The 19,953-nt window shown below is 42.0% G+C and overlaps 2 protein-coding genes across 8 annotated transcripts; both read left to right on the forward strand.

Annotated features, from left to right (window-relative positions):
• Positions 1–813: 813 nt before the first annotated feature.
• LOC135169972 (ankyrin repeat domain-containing protein 17) lies at positions 814–17,810 on the forward strand. Of its 7 annotated transcripts, XM_064135433.1 has the most exons (13): positions 816–1,349; positions 5,557–6,006; positions 6,497–8,251; positions 8,483–8,666; positions 9,146–9,226; positions 9,398–9,738; positions 10,236–10,352; positions 10,628–10,835; positions 10,951–11,087; positions 11,406–14,361; positions 14,509–16,700; positions 16,824–17,018; positions 17,160–17,810. In XM_064135433.1, exons 1-13 carry the CDS (start codon positions 1,161–1,163, stop codon positions 17,184–17,186), a joined length of 8,832 nt encoding a protein of 2,943 aa, XP_063991503.1. In that variant the 5' UTR covers positions 816–1,160; the 3' UTR covers positions 17,187–17,810. The 7 variants fall into 7 exon arrangements, with proteins under 7 accessions (XP_063991501.1, XP_063991500.1, XP_063991503.1 ...); XM_064135431.1 differs by having other exon boundaries at positions 814–1,349; positions 9,146–9,738; positions 11,406–14,352; XM_064135430.1 differs by having other exon boundaries at positions 815–1,349; positions 9,146–9,738.
• A 400-nt stretch (positions 17,811–18,210) lies between these two features.
• Positions 18,211–19,941, forward strand: LOC135170021 (electron transfer flavoprotein subunit beta). Its single transcript, XM_064135513.1, has 3 exons — positions 18,211–18,385; positions 18,970–19,368; positions 19,447–19,941. Exons 1-3 carry the CDS (start codon positions 18,335–18,337, stop codon positions 19,756–19,758), a joined length of 762 nt encoding a protein of 253 aa, XP_063991583.1. The 5' UTR covers positions 18,211–18,334; the 3' UTR covers positions 19,759–19,941.
• Positions 19,942–19,953: the final 12 nt, after the last annotated feature.

Below are 19,953 nucleotides of genomic sequence, written 5' to 3' on the forward strand. Positions count from 1 at the left end.
AATGTGTCTTGCAGATTGTTTTTTTAAACAGACTCTCGTTTGACTAGGGCATTCCCGCAAGTAGCCACCCTGGACATTCGAAAATACCACAACACACCATTGCGCGGCACCCGGACACAATTTTTTAAAGTGGATTCCAAGATTATTTTATTTCATGTTGTTGGATCCTCTTAAATTTTGTTTTTTCAATTTGTATTTCCTCCCGTACCTCACAGGCTTTATTTTGATGAGAGACAGTCACTTCTAGACTTCAAATTAATTATCAGGTTAATTACCATCAGTCTCGAGAATATTCTAGAAAATGTGAGAACTTGCAAACCGACATTTTCAGTCCTTGAAAAATATCCCCCAATATTCTGGGGAACTCTAGAAACCTCCAGAGAGTGTTGAAATTTTCTAGAACTTCATTCTCTTGGAGTTTAGCCCCAAACCCCCTTCTCCAGTAGCAGCTTCCGCAGGTTCGTCTGTGCATTGAGATCCCAATCACCTGGAAAATGGCTCCCCCTTTACATCAAAGATTCCGACTATTCAAAGTCGCTCCATTACTTCGTTCTAAATGATGCTGAGGCCTTCATCAGCCTCATCCAAATGAATCTCTGAAATCCCTAAAAATTTCAAATCCGCACCAGAAAACCGCCAGAAAAAACTCATCCGTCGCTCCCCCAACGCCGAACACACACACCGACTCTTGTAGCCTGGCTGTACCCCCTCCCCTCGACAGGCTTTCGTACCTATCCTCAATCTCCGCGAAAATTCTCGCCGTCCAACCCCCGGGGGCCCCCTCACCCCCTCCGACCAAGGAGTTACCATCGTTCGTGTACTAGGAAACGTAGTCGTTTGCTCATGGTTCGGCCACAGTCGGCCATAGTAGACATGGCGGATGTTAGCTTACGTGAATGACGGACGAAGAATCGTGGTGTTGAAGAAAAAAAATTGTTAAAAAAACCTAAAGAACTCACCGAATTATCGTTACGTCTCTGCACAACCGATTAATCCAGAGGCATCGATACGTTCCTCGAGTTTACGTGGTAATAAATACCGTGAAATAATCAGACAAGGGGGATAAATACCCCAGTGATTTGAAGTGTGTGTTGGTGGCCACGGGGTAGAGAACGATAAAAAAAAAAAATTGTGTCATATGATTAATCCGGTAGGTAAAAATGCAGAATGTAGCACAAGGAACAACCTCGGATAGCCAGAAGCACGATAAAAATTGTGCTCAAGAAGTAACATCTACACCACAGTCCTCGAACTCTAGCCCAACAAAGTCAGAGACCGAGACCTTCTCCGAACTACAGCCACGATTTATGACAGACTCATCGGAAAGTGAGGAGGACAGTATTTCCGAGGTAATGGGGTCTCCACCATTTTTTTCATCATTTTTTTTTTTCGGTTATCATCCCCGTTGTGTCGATTTTTGCCCGAGTGGAATGCGGTAATTGTTCATTTCGTCGGTAAAAGAGGGGCGAGGGGGAGGGGGGGGTCTTCTTGGTCTATTCAACACTTTTTTACGTCCATTTCCATTGCGCACGAGGGGCGGCCTTTCGTCCGCATCGCAGTATTCTCGGGGCCTCATGCACTCGAATGCAATTAACTACTTTTTTTTCTTTTTCATTTTAATTTTTTACTGTAGCCACCGACTCTGGGGGAAGCTTTTGCCGAGCTTCGGGGGACTTTTTTTTTTTTTTCGGTGCCTATGTTTTGGTTGATCGCTGCACGATGACATGATCGGATAATCAGAGGTTTGGCCAATCGAGACCGATCACGTCGTGCGTCAACAATTTATTCGTCACGTTGAGAATAATTAATGAGTAATTAAAGTTTTGAGAGGAGTTTGGGTAGTGATGAGGCAGGTTGGAAAATTTTCATAAGTCTGAGGTGGCTGGCTTCACATTTTTCGGGAGGTATTTTCGCATTTTTGCACGTGTTTCGTTGGCTTTGCAATTTTTGGCAGAGGATTGTCAAGAAGATTCTTTGAGACTTCCAAGTTTGTCTCCTGGTGAACGGTGTGCGACACGTTTTTGTGAAAATCATCCGAAGTTTCTCCTTTTTTACTGCATTTTTTAGGAGGTGACAGCACACGCTTTTGACGGAAAATTCAATTAGTTTTAGCTAATAAAAGTTTGTAGTGTGCGACTTAATGAGGTAATGGATTCTCAGATAATGAGGGATTCCATTAGACCAGTTTGGAAACGTCTAGTTGTTTTGGGAACCACTGGATCTAGGGGAAAAATTGTAACATTTTTAGGGAAAATTTTGTGTTCAAAAAATTGTTTGTTAACACTTGTGCAAAAAGACAAATGGAATTTTCTCGGCTTATCTAGAGGGCTAGACTTTCATAGTTTCAGCCGTTAATGACTGATATTAATGGTTTTTAATTTAATTTCTTCCAACCAAATTAATTTCCAATTATTCGGTGACTAGATATTTTATTAGTTTCCTCACCTTTCTGACCTTTTGACGTTTTGATTGCCTAATCATCCTCGAAAGTTATGGACTTGACAAAAGAGGTTAGAAAATCTGGGGAGCTAGATAATTCTGATTATCTGCAAAAATGTTTTCAATACATTTCACCAGTTGCTGAAAAATTTTCGAACCATATTTTTGCAAAAAATCCTTCATTCTCCTGCACCACATTGATGGCAGGACCATTCAGATGGATTTTTCACTCGATTATAAAATCAAATTTCTTTTTTCACTCGATAGCTCCTGAATTCCAATCCTCCCAGCAGTATCCGCAACGTCGCGTCAGGTTGCCCTGAGTTATGTTCTCTCGTGCCTGTTTTCAGTGCCTTTGATCCGAGAGGCCTACGACCTAGCCTCTTCTCCCACTATTACACGAGGGGGGGAGGGAGAAACACCAACTCTTTTACTCTCAACAATCCGGGGTACAACTGACTCAACTCAGCTTGTAAATAAAAACCTCAACATCATGAGTTGAGTGGTGTTTCGTGCAATCCCAACGTCAATCTCTCCACTTTCATTATCAAAATAATGAGGGAAAGAGGGAATTATTGTTATTTTTATCTTCTGTGTGATTAGTATGAGAGATTGAATCGAATGAATTTTTTTTCACTATCTCGTGCCAATGTGTATTTGTGTTTGATTACATAACATAACAGGAAACTGAAGAGAGATTGTCAGGAGTGAGTGAGGTGGAAGATGTCAAATTTCCAGGGAAATCACTGATTTTTTACCAGAAAATTTCTCACTCTGGACATTATCAAAAATGTCAGAAGTTATTCCGTTGCAAATTTAATTCTGTACAAACAAAACATTGACATTACAAAAATATCCACTCGTTTAGCTCGCCTTTTCCCTTTATTCCTTGTTAATTGATTAATTATCTTGGTAACAAAGGAGGAAATGTCGCAAAGAATTTCATTCTCTTCGGAGAAGATCTTGTGAAATTTTTCGCTAGACCCAGGGGTTCGATTATCCATAGAATGGGCAGCAAAAAATCCAGGCTTCCGAGGAAATTTGGATTTTTTGTGAAAAATCGTAAAAGTACAATGAATTTATGGATAAATGCGACTCTCTGGTGTTTCCTGCATGCACCCACACAATAGTCACTACTAGACTATTACCAGTACCCACATCCCCTATTCACCGAGACAATTCGACCCGTCTCAATAAAAAACTATCATTTCGAAATTGTCGACACCTGCATGACGCCTGCGAACGTTAATTTTCCCTGGATTCATCAATTCCCTTCAACTGTACCAACAATCAGCTCATTTGGATCCCGAAAATAGCCATGTTATGCTCTAGGTGGCAACATTTCGATGATTCCCTCGTCGGTGAATGTTGAAAAATTTGCTGTTCACATTCTCCTCGATTGCTCAATGCTCTCGAAAACAACAGCCTCGAGGGCAGAGCAGGGACCAGTCTTGTAGATCAGGAAATTCACGACGAAAATCATCTGCTGGTATTTGTTAAAGGCCACCGGTGTCACGTGAATCAACACTGAAACTTTTCCAATCTCGTTCTGCATCTCCATAATTTTTAGCATTTGTAATATCAGGTAATTAATCATCTGTTGATTTGATTCAGTAGCATAAATGATTGGCAATGCAGACGGATTAACTTATTAATTGGAGAATATCGAAGTCCTTTCACTAATTTGTAGGTTATTCCCTGTCGAGGAGCTGTTGATGAAAATTTGAAATTTCTCGTCAGTTCTAGAATTTCTGGAGCTTTCGTAGCTCCAGAAATGATAGAACTGACTGGAGCTTTCATTTTCTTCATCTTTTGATGAACTATCTATTCAGTAGTTCAACTAAATAATCAATCCATCAAATTTTCTATAATTTTCAACTATTTATTCCTCACCCCTTTTTTCCTGAATGACATAACTCTTCCCTAGTTGGATAAACACGAATTTATGATCGCCCCAGACCGTAAAATATTTTTATAAACAAAAAAAAATACATTCACAGAAAATTTTGGAAATTCAAAAAAGATGTTGTTGGAAACAGCTCCTTAAAAGCCCCTAGAACAGGGGTCTCCTCAGTAGTGCCCCAGTTTTCCCCCAAATCTCGGAAAAAATGAACCCCAAATTTCCCCAAAAAACCTGAGGAAGCCCTCCTTAACCCTGACGCCCCCGTTCCCCCGTGATCCCTCATTAATCCTTTGTTACAAACCAAAACCCCTCGAGCCTCTCATCCCCAGGGACGTAGCCACCTCAAGGGCCGACCCCCCCTCCGCCCCTCCAAAGCCCCCACAACCCTCTCCCCATAAAGTGTCAGTATGATCCACCGTGGAATGGCTGCACATTGTTCAATCCTCTCATTTTTATAATACATTAGAGCGTTTTGTGCGCGATGGTAAAGCCAACCCAACCGACACGAACCCGAGTCAACCGAGGCTCTCAAACCCATTCCGTACAACAATGACGTATTGAACTCACAACTTGTACTTTCACTCGTGTCTTCCTCATCTCCAGTCGCTAAAAAATCCGTGACAATTGTCGAAAGGCCCCAGTAATTTCCGCAATCCACTGATTGTCGATAAAAAATGGTGTGAAGAGCTCGAGATGATGAAATAGTCGGTGAATTTTGGAATTTTCAATCGGGGAGAGGTTGGGACTGAGTGCCACGGAGTCGTTCGATGCCCCCTTCGCAGTGTCCTTGTTCCAGAATGTTAAAAACCCCCTCTTGATAAAAATTACGATTTAGGGAGGGCTTCTCGATGGTAGAGGGAACGTTCTGGTGCATCGTGAGTGTCATTGTTCCATGATGTTCACCTCTATTGTCCGTATCAAAGTGCATTATTTTCGGTGGCTCATGTAAACTCACCTAGAACTTGATCGAGTCGCCCCGCATTTTTTCGTGATGAATGGCCTCTCTCGCTCTCACTCTTGCGTTCCAACGCTCATAACCTCAATTGTTACATATCTCGGGGAGCGGAGATTCTGATGGATTGAACAGTTCCTGTGTTGTGGTTGTTATAAACAATTCAAATGGTCTCGTGTGATTTAATTTATCAATTTAATGAATGATGCTTGTTGGACAATTTTTCACACTTTTCCCCTCCATTTTTTTTTTTCCATTACAGCCGGAGTTTTTTCGTGCTGCCATTGAACAAGCTGCACTCGAAGAGGATCATCATCTTGAGTCGTCAAAATTCTTGCTGGCCCCTGAAGATCCGGAGAGATCTGTCGATCCGGAGACACAGGCGAGGCTTGAGGCACTTCTTGAAGCCGCTGGCATTGGAAAATTGTCGTCTGGAGATGGAAAACATCTCGCTGATCACGAGGTACTCAGACGTTTAACGTCCAGTGTTTCTTGTGCACTTGATGAGGCTGCTGCTGCATTGACACGTATGCGCAGTGATAATCCGAGGAGTCAGAACGAAAAGAGGTCGCTTGTTGAGGCCTGCACTGACGGGGACGTTGGTACTGTCAGGAAGTTGCTTACCGAAGGGAGGAGTGTTCACGAGACCACTGAGGAGGGAGAGAGCTTGCTGTCATTGGCTTGCTCTGCTGGCTACTACGAACTTGCACAGGTGAGGGCTTGATTGATTTTTTTGGAAATATGTTGGCAAGCAATGAATTTTAGGGAACATGTCATGAGAAACTTTTTTTAGAGGAGACAACTCTGGACAAAAAAGGTTCTGTGGTGGTTTTTGATAAACCCAGTGATCTTTTAGATATTCAAAGACCAATGCTTGGACGTAAAATAAACAACGACAACATTTTATGCTTTATAGTTCTTTGTGAATATCTTGGCACGGCGTCAGTTTTGGAGAAAATGTCAGAAGACACTTTTTGTAGGCGGTAAAATTCTCAAAAAAAAGTCCTATAAATTTTTTCCCTGTGTTGTGGCAGTGGGGATATTTATAAAGATGAATTTCGGTGTACAGTTGAATAAATTAGGACTTTTATTGCTTAAAAAACCTCTTGTATTATTATTATGAGACAGAGAGTTTTTTTGCTTCAATAATTATGTCCTGATAGTTTTACATCATCCCTTAACCCAAACCTGTCTGTTTCCAGGTCCTCCTCGCGATGAATGCCAACGTGGAAGATCGTGGAATAAAGGGTGACTGCACCCCCCTGATGGAAGCAGCGAGTGCAGGTCATGTCGACATAGTTTCACTGTTAATAGCCCACGGAGCAGACGTTAATGCTCAATCGACCTCAGGCAACACTCCCCTGATGTACGGTTGTGCTGGTGGTCATGAGGACGTTGTTAAGGTCCTCCTGGAAGCAGGCGCCAACGTGGAGGACCACAATGAGAATGGTCACACACCCCTCATGGAGGCAGCCAGTGCAGGCCATGTACCAGTGGCTAAAATTCTTCTAGAGAACGGAGCAGGTATAAACACCCACTCGAACGAATTCAAAGAGTCTGCCCTGACTCTTGCTTGCTATAAAGGACACTTGGACATGGTAAGATTTTTGCTGGAAGCTGGTGCTGATCAGGAGCACAAAACTGACGAGATGCACACAGCCCTGATGGAAGCATCAATGGATGGTCACGTTGAAGTTGCCAGACTACTTCTGGATTCTGGTGCCCAGGTTAATATGCCCACCGACAGCTTCGAGTCACCACTGACTCTGGCAGCATGCGGTGGGCATGTAGATCTTGCAATGCTCCTGATTGAACGAGGGGCAAACATCGAGGAAGTCAATGACGAGGGCTATACACCCCTAATGGAAGCAGCACGTGAGGGTCACGAGGAAATGGTCGCTCTACTGTTGAGCCAGGGTGCTAATATCAATGCTCAAACCGAGGAAACCCAGGAAACAGCACTCACTCTAGCTTGCTGTGGAGGCTTCCTCGAGGTTGCTGATTTTCTCATCAAGGCTGGCGCTGACATTGAACTTGGTGCATCAACACCACTTATGGAGGCTGCACAGGAGGGACATCTTGATCTTGTCAGATATCTACTTGAATCTGGTGCTGATGTTCATGCTCAGACACAGACTGGTGATACAGCACTCACTTATGCATGTGAAAATGGACACACTGATGTCGCTGATTTGCTGTTACAATTTGGAGCTGATCTGGAGCACGAGTCTGAGGGAGGTAGAACACCATTGATGAAAGCATGTAGAGCTGGGCATCTTTGCACGGTTCAATTTTTAATATCTAAATTAGCGAGTTTAAATCGTAATACAACGAACAATGATCATACACCACTTTCACTGGCTTGCGCTGGGGGTCACGTGGCTGTTGTTGAATTGTTGTTGGCGCAGTCTGCTGATCCATTCCACAAGCTCAAGGATAATTCTACAATGCTGATTGAGGCTGCTAAGGGTGGACATACCAATGTTGTTCAGCTGTTGCTGGATTATCCTCATTCTATCATGATGAATGCACCTGGTGTTGCCGCTGGTATGGGACAGGGTGTGACACAGGGACAGGGACAACCACAGACTAGCGGCCAGAATAGCAATCCTGTCCAGGGACAACAATCCAGTGCCGATAATAATCAAGCTAAAGGGAATGGCAAGAGCCTTTTGAGGAAAAATTATCGCGCCGCTAATATGCCTGATGTGGGATTGACTTCTGCTGAAGCACAGCAAGTCAGGACACAACCTGCAGGGGAAACTGGCATTGGTCCTGCTACTGTCGATGATACCAATATTCTGGATAAAGGTAGTGGAGGATTTCGGGGACTCACCGAGCCAAATATCACTTTGAGTCCTGGACAGGCTGCGGGAGCGTCAACCTCTGGGGATGGTGGGAAGAGTGCTAGGCATGAACAGATTATTCACAAGCAGCAGATCCTCGAAGAACTCCAGGTTGGTTTTTCAAGGCTTAAGGACGCCACTATTATCATTATTATTATTATCAAATCAAAAGATTTTTTTTTTTATTTCAAATATTCATTTTCAAAAACGTCTCTAAAATTATGAATTTTACGGTGAAATTTCAATGAAAATAGTCTTTTCTTTGTGTAAACATGAGGAATGCAAAAAATGTAAAATTAATTTTACGGATTTTTGAGCTTGGATACTAATTTAATGGAGAAGAACTTCAAAAACATGGCATTTCAGAGGGTAGAGCGCCAGCTTCAACACAAGGCAGCTGGACAAATGTTCCTAGAAGCCGAGGAACAGCAACGCCAACAATCAGCTGGTGATGGGACTGATCCAACCGATGCAATACTGCCAGGAATTATGGGTATCGACTTACCAACTCAACCAACCACTGCTGGTACGTACAACAAAAATCATCACAACTTATTGTCGATAATTGTATGCAATGAGCCCATATTTAAGTGGTGAAGTGATCAAATTAAATTGTTATTTTTGGAATTTTGTAAATGATTCGTATAAAATTTAATTACCAATTAATTGATTAATTGGCGAGTTGATAAATGTATTCGTAACTCGTATTTTACGTTGAATTCATTTTCGTTGGGTTGAAAAAACTTTAAATGCAAGAAGTTCTAGAAAGTTCTATAACAAGTAGATGAATCGAAAAAATATATATTACACAATTTAATTCTCTCAAATAATTATAAATAACGCGCTAGAAATCACTTCACTTCAATCCCTAACCATTTACCTTCGCTTAATTAGTAATATAATAATTGACCCTCAACATCACTCAAAAAAAAAACGTCGAGTTCATTAAGAAATGTATAAAGACCCAAAGGCACAATCGTTCGAATGGTTATGGTGTTTCGGTAGGGCTACTCTGTGGTGCTGCAGAATTATCAGGTGATCATCAAGATCCAGAGGCACTGTCTTTGTGTCAAGCCATTGACCGAGGTATCAGTATTGGCAAGAGTCTCATGCTGAAGGAACAGCTAAGATCAGCTGTGAGATCTCTGCCACTGACTCTCACCGATCCACAGCTGTCAAATGTTCCATCAACATCAGCCTTGACGACACCAACAGCTTTAACATCATCAACACCAGCGCCAACATTTGATTTTCCAGCGACAACTGTACCACAGCTACCTGTTAACCAGCCACATCAAACAATAACAACAATCAGCGATGTCAGTCAGAATACAGCAATCAGCGATCGTCCAAAGGCAAAACCAGTGTCCAAAAAGGACGGCAAGATGACGCGTAAAGCAGCAATTGCTTATGGAAGATTTCTCCAACGCGCTGCTACCCAGGAAGCTGCACAGCAGGAGAAACAGCAAACAGCAACTATGTTTGGATTGCAACAGCAGTATGAGGACAAACAACGACAGCATACCTTTCAAGTCAGACAAGTCTATCAGTTACAGCAGTTGAATCAACAGTTACAACTTCAACGCGATCAGTTGCAGGTTCGTCGATTGTTTTAATTGAGAAACAAGTTTGTTGGGAGGGGTGATTATAATAATTAATTTGTTAAAAAACTAACTCATTGGATTGACAATCTCGGCAATGAGTATTTATTTTCATCATAACTCAGAAATCATTTGTGGAGACTTGAATTTCCACCAACATATCACTCGAAGATGACTCCTTACCGAGATAATTTCCAACAAAAAATTAAAATTTTAGCTAAACCCTAGAGTTAGCAAATCCCATAAATACTAGTTCCATGAGAAAATGCCTGATGGAATGCTAAACAAGAAAATTCAATCTGAATTAATTAATCTTCGGATTTCGCCCCATAATCGCCTGTTTTCTTCTCTCAAAATTAATAATCCAATTAACTTATCGATGCGATAATCGAGGAAAACTGATTCAACCTAGAAAAGCCTGAAGACTAGACAGAATTCAAATTAAAAAAAAAAAAGGGAATGATAAACCACATGCCCCTAATCTCTGAATCCAGGTACAACAGCAAGAACAACAGCAACCCCAACAGCAGGGTGGAATGGTGGGCACTGGAGATGTTATGATGCCAAGCCAACTTGTTGCACAGACCCACCAAGATAATCAGCAAGATCAGGTATTAATCGAAAAAAAAAATAAACAAACAAACAAACAAGATTCAAAAATACTGAGAGAAGATTTTTGTATTAATGTGAAAAATCCTAGACGAGTCAGTGGCTGACGAGGCTCTATTTTTGTTAATTCCTCCGCCTGTAGAATACATTTGTTATATTTATTTATAACCATGTGTGGGAGAGAAAGCTTTTCTGTTGAATTTAATTAATATGAGTGAACGAATTTGGATGCTTGAGGAGAAATTTGTCAACTGATGTTGTTGAATTTTCAATGTAGCAAACCAGCCAGCTTAATATACCGGATATGGAGAGTGATTTAACGAGATTACACAGAGACAGTGCTTGTCCATTCTTTGCTGCTGCACAGAAAGCTAAGGCACTTGCTGCCGATGACAAAGTACTCAAATTAGATGATGAAATGCAGATACCTATCGAGGAGGTTGCCGAATTTATCGACTCCATTGCCTTCGTCGATGTGCCTAACGGTAATTATTACAGGCGAATTATGTTGAGAGATTTTGCTACTGTCTGGTGATTATTTTTTAATGGTTTAGGGGTTGTTTTGGTGGTTACTTGATGTGGGGGAATTTATGTTTTCAGCTGGAAATGAGGAGCAGGAGAAGGCGGAATTGAAGAAAATGGAGGTGAGAGCGTTGGATAGGGATCAGAGGAGGGAAGAACTCGCTGAGGAAATTTTCTCCGCTGATCAGAAAATCATTCGAAAAATGTTTGAACAGGTAAACTACAGGCGTTAGGTCTCAAAATTTTTCAGAGTTCTTAACCACCTTTTTATATTTTTTCCTGTGATTTTTAGGACTGATAAGAAAAATGTGATAGTAATTGACTATTTTTTTTTCTTTCCAATGTTGATTTTTCTACTTTCTATTTTTTCCTGGAGTACATTAAACAAATTAGAAGATTTAGAGCTAATTTAATGATTAATTCTCCATCAGTTCTTTAACTCGACAACAGCTCATTTTCCCCGTCTATTTTGCCCCCCAAAAAATCTTCACTCATTTCCAAAAATCTCACTACTCCCTTTACCTCTCCACCAGGAGGCAAGTGAGAAAGCCAAACGCGCGGCCGAGCGCCTAGATCCAATAACAATGGAGGCATTTCAGCGGGGTTACTCCTTTGCTCGTCGTCAACGAAAATTGGACAGTGAATTGTACGAGCCCCAGCCCCCAACGCGTCACGTCCAAGCTCCAAGTCTCGATCGTTTAGCTCAACAGTCCAACGGTTTTGCCCAACCCTCCAGTTCTACATCCAATGCCACAACAACTACCAACGTGAACGCAGGCACCAATACCCCTACTACCCAGGTACAAGTTGCCACTCAGACACAGGGATTGGCGACACCAGTGGCGACGAATCTTGATAAGAAGCAGGTCTACACACCCAGTGTTGGTAGTAAGGGAAAGAAGGCGAGATATCCAGTGACATCTCCCCAAACCTGTCCCCAACAGACCACTGCCCCCTCAACACCACCAGCAGCAGTTCAGAATTACCAATTGGATCCCAATACTGTCAACGCTGTTGTCCAATACCCGAGTGGTTCAGCTTCAACAAGTCCAACGTACACACCATCAATACCAACCACCCCAGCTCCAATGACTCAATTTTCAGTGATGGACGTTGATTCCGAAACCGACAGCAATCACGACACAGCTCTGACTCTGGCCTGCGCTGGAGGTCACGAGGAGCTAGTTGAATTTTTACTGTCACGAGGCGCTGACATTGAACATCGAGACAAGAAAGGCTTCACACCACTGATCCTGGCAGCAACAGCAGGACATCAAAAAGTCGTTGAGATACTACTCAATCATGGAGCTGATATTGAAGCACAATCAGAACGTACCAAGGATACACCACTCTCTCTGGCTTGCAGTGGAGGAAGGTTTGAGGTAGTGGAATTATTGCTGACAAGAGGAGCCAATAAGGAGCACAGAAATGTTTCTGATTACACGCCATTGTCACTGGCAGCTTCTGGGGGATACGTTAATATAATAAAATTACTTCTCTCCCATGGAGCTGAGATTAATTCAAGAACCGGATCTAAACTTGGAATCTCACCGTTGATGCTGGCTGCTATGAATGGACATACTGCAGCTGTCAAGTTACTTCTGGACATGGGGAGTGACATAAACGCTCAGATTGAGACTAATAGAAATACAGCGCTGACCCTGGCTTGCTTCCAGGGTAGACACGAAGTTGTCAGTCTTCTTCTGGACAGAAAAGCTAACGTGGAGCATCGTGCGAAGACTGGATTGACACCTCTGATGGAAGCTGCTAGTGGTGGATACGTCGAAGTTGGAAGAGTTTTGCTCACCAAAGGGGCCGATGTCAATGCAACACCTGTGCCCTCATCACGAGACACTGCACTCACTATTGCTGCTGATAAGGGACACTGCAGATTTGTCGAGCTACTGCTGTCTCGTGGAACTCAAGTAGAAGTTAAAAATAAAAAGGGAAATAGCCCACTGTGGTTAGCTGCCAATGGTGGACATCTGAATGTCGTTGATTTGCTTTATCACGCGGGAGCGGATATTGACTCCCAGGACAATCGTAAAGTCTCGTGCCTCATGGCTGCTTTCAGAAAGGGACACATCAAGGTCGTCAAGTGGATGGTTAACCACGTGACACAATTCCCCAGTGATCAGGAGATGACGAGGTATATTGCAACAGTTAATGATAAAGAGCTGTTGGTCAAGTGTCAGGAGTGTGTGAAAGTTATCAGAGCTGCTAAGGAAACTCAAGCAGCTAAAGCCAATAAGAATGCATCGAGTTTACTTGAGGAACTTGACATGGAGAAGACGAGGGAGGAGTCCAAGAAGGCTGCAGCTGCCAGGAGACGTGAACGAAAAAAGAAGAAGAAACTTGAGAAGAAGGAGGAGAAGAGAAAGCTGCACGAGGAGAACAAGAAGAACGAAACAATCTACGAGGACAAGGAGGATGTGAAAAAGTCTGAGGACGAAGAGGAGAGAGGGGACGAGAGTGATAATGAAGGGGGTGCTGATAGTTGTGAACGAATGGACAACGTGCCCTCACCATCACCTGTCAACAGAAGCCCCGACGATCCTGATAAGGAGGAGGGAGATAGCGGTATTGATGCTAATAGCCAGGGGAGCTGCAGCAGCAATGATGTCAAAGCTAGGGAGAGGAAGAAAGAGAAAAAGAAGAAAAAGAATTGCAGTCCGAGCAGCAACGAGAAGGATACATCACCCATCCGGGGTGCGTCTAATGTTTTCTCCTCGAGTTTGAATCAGAATCCCTTGGTGAAGAGTCAGGAAAAGAGAATTACTGCCAGCAGTAGTGGAATAGCATCTTCATCTGGATTAAATACCCGCTCATCAGCTAGTTCAAGTTCTACATCTGGGGTTAATGTCAGCGAGAGGAAGATCAAGGGACAGGTGTTCGAATCTTCTAGACATCCAGCTGAGAGAGAGGATTTTGAAGCCACTGGAAATGAAAATTATATTCCTGGAAAGGGGAAAAAGAGCAATGGCCAGTATGAGGAGGTGTTCAATGCATCAATTAAGAGCAATAACTCAACCAGTCCAAAGGGCACCAAGAGGGAGGAAGGATGGAAGGAGGTGGTCAGAAAAGGCCAGTCCGATGACTCCAGTAGGTTCATGAATTCACCATTCAGATCGAAAAAGGTATCTGTTCCACCGAATGCCATTAGCAGGGTTATTGGTAGGGGTGGCAGTAATATCAATGCTATTCGTGGTGCCACTGGTGCTCATATTGAAGTAGAGAAGCAGAGCAAGTGCCAGGGAGAGAGAATCATCACTATCAAAGGCTCCACTGATGCCACTAAGCAGGCTCATACACTCATTGCTGCTCTTATTAAAGATCCCGATGTCGATATACTGCAGATGCTACCCAAGAGCAAGTTAACGGTCATTACTTCGTCTACTTGGGATAAGTCTATGGTACCCGCTGCTACTGCTATGAAACCGAAAATGGGACTGGTTACTAAACCTCCTACACCTTTGCCAGGTACAACAGGTTAGATATTCTTCATTATATTACAATTATATGAAGGAATTGGGAAAATATTTATTAGATTTGTTTTTCCACTACTTGGTTAATTATATTTGCATTAATTATATTTTTACGTTTGGATTATCATATGAGTAAATTAATCTTTTTTAGGTATCCACCCAAGTAAATCATACACAGCGCCAGGTATATCAGTGCCTCAACTGGTACCTCTTCGTTCCACTTCTTCAATAAAATTAGCAGGTGCCTTTTCCACCCCCCTATCACGCGCCACAGCACCACGATTAATTGCTGCAGCTGAAAAACGTCAGTCCCAGATAGCAACATCAACAAATACCCGTACAACAATGTCCTATACATCAGCAATAATGACATCAGGACGTGCAACTAAAGTAGTAACAACGAGCACTGGTCAGACATTCGCTGCTAAATTATCAGACATCACTGCCTCACCAATGACAACAGTATTGTCATCGAGCTACTCAACGGGCACGAAACAGAAGGTTATTAATACAGTAACTGTGATGTCATCCTCATCAACAACACCAATGACATCGCCACAACAAATGATGACATCGCCAAAGCACTGCCGTACACTGCCGAATTTATCAGCTCCAACTATGCAGCATTATCCGACTAATATACCTAAAAATTCTTACACAACAAATCCAACTGTTGTTACATTATCAAGTGTATCAAATGGTCCAGAATTATCAGTGAATTCAATACGTGTAACACCTTCTCCACCAGCACCTCAGGCCCAACAATCTGGAAATTCTCAGATTCACAATCAGCCGAATCAGAATCAATCGCAGATTCAGGCACAGTCTCAGCCCCAGGGTCAGTGTCATCAGCAGATGAGATCGACAACACCAGTGGCACAAAGCCACGACCAGCCTCAACCAACACAACAGGGGACAATCCAGCCAAATACACCTCTCGAGTATTCTCTCTTCAATGATACATTCTCCAAGGTCACCCAGCAATCGATGTGGGGTCGTGAGAATGAGTCACACCAGAAGGGAATGAATTTTGCAACAGTAGCTGGAGGAGGATCATCAGCAACGTCAACAGCACCTCCAAATAAATTCATAGACAGTGCACCACCTCAGGCTGATGCATCAAAAGCTCCTGGCTATCGTGGTACTGCCATGTGTTCACCAGTCTCCAATAAACAGACATCAAATCCTGGAGCCAGTGCGATCAATCAAGGTGTCTCACCAGGAATTCATAATCCCAGCATTCAGCCCCAGTTTCAATCAAACATTAATTATATCGAGGGAAATAAATCCACTGGGCTTGCTGTCACTAGACCTGTTATGAATCAGCAGAACATTGAGCTGCCAGTCTCCATGGGACAGTTCAACAGATATCCCGACATAGCCTCCAGAAATGTTCAGGGGGGACATCAGCAGAGGGATATGCCACCCCAATCCCAGAGTGCTCCTCCTGTTCAGGAAAGACAGCAGGAGAATCAAGGACAACAGCACATAATGCCATCGAGTTCACAAGCTAATATGGAGATGTTTAAGAGTAATAATGGTGGGTTTGATCCCTCAATCAATAACGTCAACTCGAGTTTGCTGAAGATGGTGCCCAATGAAGGACAACAGCATCTCCTGCCTTTCCATCCTCATATGCAGAATTTTTCACCATCCAGCCAATCCGGCAGTGTCAACACCACTGTCAGCATGTCAAGGCTCAATCCAAGAGCTCCTGATTTTTCAAGTTCACTTCATGTTAATAATAAACACCAGGTTATGTTCAATGCTCCCAGTGGAATTCATCCCAATATGTTTGCTGTACCTCCACCACCTTCAGGCATGCCAAATAATCACGCAATGCTGGCGAATTTCCCCATTGGAAAGTATCCAGCAAGGGGAGGACCTGCTGGTAACATTGGTGGTAGTACCAATGGGCACAGGTGGTTTGGACCACATGGAAATTATCCACATCAGGAGCCCATGATGCCACAGGTGAATTTCCATCTTGGTAATATTGGACAGAATATGGAGCTGATTCAAGGACTTGAGAATGGGGGATCACCTGCCATGTCGCCATCTTCGTCGGCCCAGGTCACCCAGGAAATGAGCCAGATGAAGATCGAGGACAGGAAGGTGCCCAGGCCCATTGGAACTGAGAGAGCATGGAAGAATTATAATGCTGGCATGGGACCTGGGGGCGATGCTGAAGGAATGAACTGGATGCTCAATAGTGATAAGGGCGTAGGAAACTGGCCCAATGTTGGGGGAACTATGGAGAGACAGATATTCAGGGGGGCTGGGTATGGACGCGTTGGGAATATCGATGCTGACTTGCATCAGATGATTGAATCAACTTTTCAGGTGAGTCATCAGGTTTTTCGAAAAATTTCAACTGATTTGTGAACCTACGGCGAATGATGGACAATTGAATGAATGTATTCAAAATAATTAATTAATAATTTATTAATGATTGTTAAAATTCAGGGTCACATGGAGAACCCTCAAGCATTCCCAAACGGTACAGCAGCTGGGTTATCCTTGATGCCAGGTCTCACTTTAATGCCAGGCCAGTTCTCCAATCCCCCAACCCTCCAGGAGCTACCACCACCAGCAGAGCCAACGAAAATGGATGCACCCGGTTGGGGAATGGATCCCAACAATCAAGATAAGCCGCATCCGGTAAAATACATTTATTAAAATTGCCCACCCCTTTTTCTTTGTCCAAAACCGCAAAAAAAAAACCCGATTTCAAAAAACAAAAATACACAAGTTTCAAAAAATTGTAAGACAAAAAGCTTTACTCATGTAATTTTTCTGTAGGGATGGAACAACAAATGGACCCATTAAATGTTAGAACTTGATGCGAAAAATAATTAATACAAATTAAGACAGAAAAATAATTACCAACAACTGGGAGATGAAGACGATCTTACCCTTGATATAACGGAAGACAGCAAGAGACTCGGAAAGAAAATGATTTAAAAAAAGGAAAAAAAAAAACTAGTAGTTGTAGTTGATGAAACTGGCATAAAGCAAGAATGCGTTGGTTCTAGACACCACATTAATTACATTACTATATTCATTGACACCCAGACAACAAAAAAAAAATCCAATATTACTTGTCATGATAGGTGATAAGAGATGGTAAAACAAATCCTTACTACAATTTATTGCTATTATTATCTTCTAATATACTTATTCGATACCAATAAATAAATTGGAACAAAATAAAAAATGGTAAAAATATATTAAATGATTATAATAATGAGGAGTTGGATATTGTGGCGATTGGAGGCTTTACGACTTATTGAAGCCTTGGAATGTGTTGCTCCATGATCATAAAAATCATTTAAAATAAATAATGAACACACGGGCGTGTTTGTTTTATTGGTAAAACGCAAAAACCAATTATTGTGCGAAAATAAATGAGAGATGATAAATAATATGAAATATACCGTAAAATAAACAATACGCAGATTGGTGTGAATTCTTTTAATGTTTCCCTCTTGAGGATGATGTTATGACCAAGATCTACATTTCCCTCAAGACAATTAATTTATTTTTTAAATAAATTTAGTGATGGGCCGAGTCACAAATTTATCATTTTTTTATTCGTGTGGGAGAAAATGGATATTTCTCAGAACTGACAGAGTGAATTTCAACAAACAAGTAGTCATTTCCAAGATGTTTTAATTATCCTGAAGATGAGGGTGAATTCATTAAAATCGGATCATTTTTCTCAGGAAATATTGCAGGTTTTACAACATCTGTTTTGTCACGTAAATTTTAGTTCTCTGGATTTTTCTTGTCGATAAATTAGTGCTTGGTATTATCAACAGGTTATTCATTTTTGTGACGTAATTACCTCCTTCCCACTTCACTCCCCAATCATTGTTGGACTCTTGAACCCGTGGAAGAGCAGATCTAAAAACTGCCATCAAAATTGGTTGCATTGAGGTCATAAATTGTTTAATTAATTAAAATACTTTGTAACAATGGCGAGGGTGCTTGTTGGAGTTAAACGAGTCATCGATTATGCCGTTAAGGTAAGTCTTCTTCAGAGGATCGTTGAAACAAGACGGTTCATCATATTGTTGCTCTGGTTTAGGAATTGATTCTGCCCCAGTTATCGCGATTTTATTCAAATTATTTTTTATTGCTTGAGTGTTTTCACTTAAGGGGCTTTAAGGAATTATAAATCATTGATCAATCGTTGGATTGACAACCCAATCTGATGTTTACATGTTGAACATTGAATTTATCCGTTTTGTTGACAAACAAAGTGGATTGATGAATTAGAAATGATTAGCTATTTAATGAGTGATTTTTCAAGGAAATATCGAGACATTTTCTTAGGCAAGTTAATTCTTCAAAAAATTCCTAGGCTCACTCATTACCGAGTTAATTACCAATACCATTGTCCTTAACGTTAATGAATGTTCAGGCGAACTGAGCAAATAATTTTTATGCCACGAAATTCCCCTGAAAAACAAGTCTTCAGGTTCATGGAGCCAATAAAACAAATACGACAACTTGAAATAATCGATGTAAATTAATTTTAACCGCCCTCCCACTCTGCAACACATTAAGCAATTAATCCGCAATTAATTCACTGAAATTGATGCATCAGATTCGCGTAAAACCAGATCATACTGGTGTTCTAACCGAAGGGGTCAAGCACTCAATGAATCCATTTGATGAAATTGCGATTGAAGAAGCAGTGAGAATGAAGGAAAAAAAAATAGCTGAAGAGGTCATCGCAGTCTCGTGTGGTCCTGCCCAGGCCCAGGAAACCCTCAGGACCGCCCTGGCCATGGGGGCGGATAAAGCGATTCACGTGGAGGTCTCTGGGCCTGAGTATGAGACCCTTCAGCCCATTCATGTCTCCAAAATCCTGGCTAAATTAGCCGAGGAAGAGAAGGCCAATATTGTTCTCGTGGGAAAGCAAGCCATCGACGATGACTGTAATCAGACTGCCCAGATGACTGCTGGAGTGCTTGATTGGCCCTCTGGGACATTTTGCAGCAAAGTAACTCAATTTTACTGATTAACACGTCAATTTTACCCTCAAAGACTCCACCTGCGACTAAAACCTTTTTTCTATCAGATTGAACATGGATCTGGTGAGCTCACCGTCACCAGGGAGGTCGACGGAGGTTTGGAGACCATCAAGATTAAAACTCCAGTTGTCCTGAGTGCTGATTTACGCCTGAACGAGCCTCGTTACGCCACATTACCGAATATAATGAAAGCGAAGAAGAAACCGATCAAGAAAATAACTCCAAAGGATCTGGGAATCGACGTTTCTCCGAGAGTGGAAATTCTGTCTGTGGAGGATCCTCCAGTGAGAGAAGCTGGGTCCATCCTCCCAGACGTCGACGCCCTCGTCGGTAAATTGAAGGAGAAGGGCTTCGCTTGAGGAGACAAATTAGAAGAGAAATTATTCATGTACATCCGCCAAAGTCCCTGCGTTACATCGACGTAAATTTAATTAGGAGATGGAAAACTTGATAACTGATCATTAATCTGATTGTAAATACAATTCTATTTTTTATAAAACATTTATATGTTTAAATAAAAATTTACATTGGCAAATTAATAAGTTTAGAAGAGG

This window comes from Diachasmimorpha longicaudata, chromosome 16 (assembly GCF_034640455.1).
Source record: "Diachasmimorpha longicaudata isolate KC_UGA_2023 chromosome 16, iyDiaLong2, whole genome shotgun sequence".
NCBI lineage: Eukaryota > Metazoa > Arthropoda > Insecta > Hymenoptera > Braconidae > Diachasmimorpha > Diachasmimorpha longicaudata.

What these genes read in the sequence shown, in the direction of transcription:
- LOC135169972 (XM_064135430.1), top strand. Translation starts at nt 1,161, where the DNA reads ATGCAGAATGTAGCACAAGGAACAACCTCGGATAGCCAGAAGCACGAT. An exon ending in TTCGAAAAATGTTTGAACAG is followed by an intron (nt 11,088 to 11,405) that starts GTAAACTACAGG and finishes CCTCTCCACCAG; the next exon opens with GAGGCAAGTGAGAAAGCCAA. An exon ending in TGATTGAATCAACTTTTCAG is followed by an intron (nt 16,701 to 16,823) that starts GTGAGTCATCAG and finishes GTTAAAATTCAG; the next exon opens with GGTCACATGGAGAACCCTCA.
- LOC135170021 (XM_064135513.1), top strand. Translation starts at nt 18,335, where the DNA reads ATGGCGAGGGTGCTTGTTGGAGTTAAACGAGTCATCGATTATGCCGTT. An exon ending in TCATCGATTATGCCGTTAAG is followed by an intron (nt 18,386 to 18,969) that starts GTAAGTCTTCTT and finishes TTGATGCATCAG; the next exon opens with ATTCGCGTAAAACCAGATCA. An exon ending in CTGGGACATTTTGCAGCAAA is followed by an intron (nt 19,369 to 19,446) that starts GTAACTCAATTT and finishes TTTTTCTATCAG; the next exon opens with ATTGAACATGGATCTGGTGA.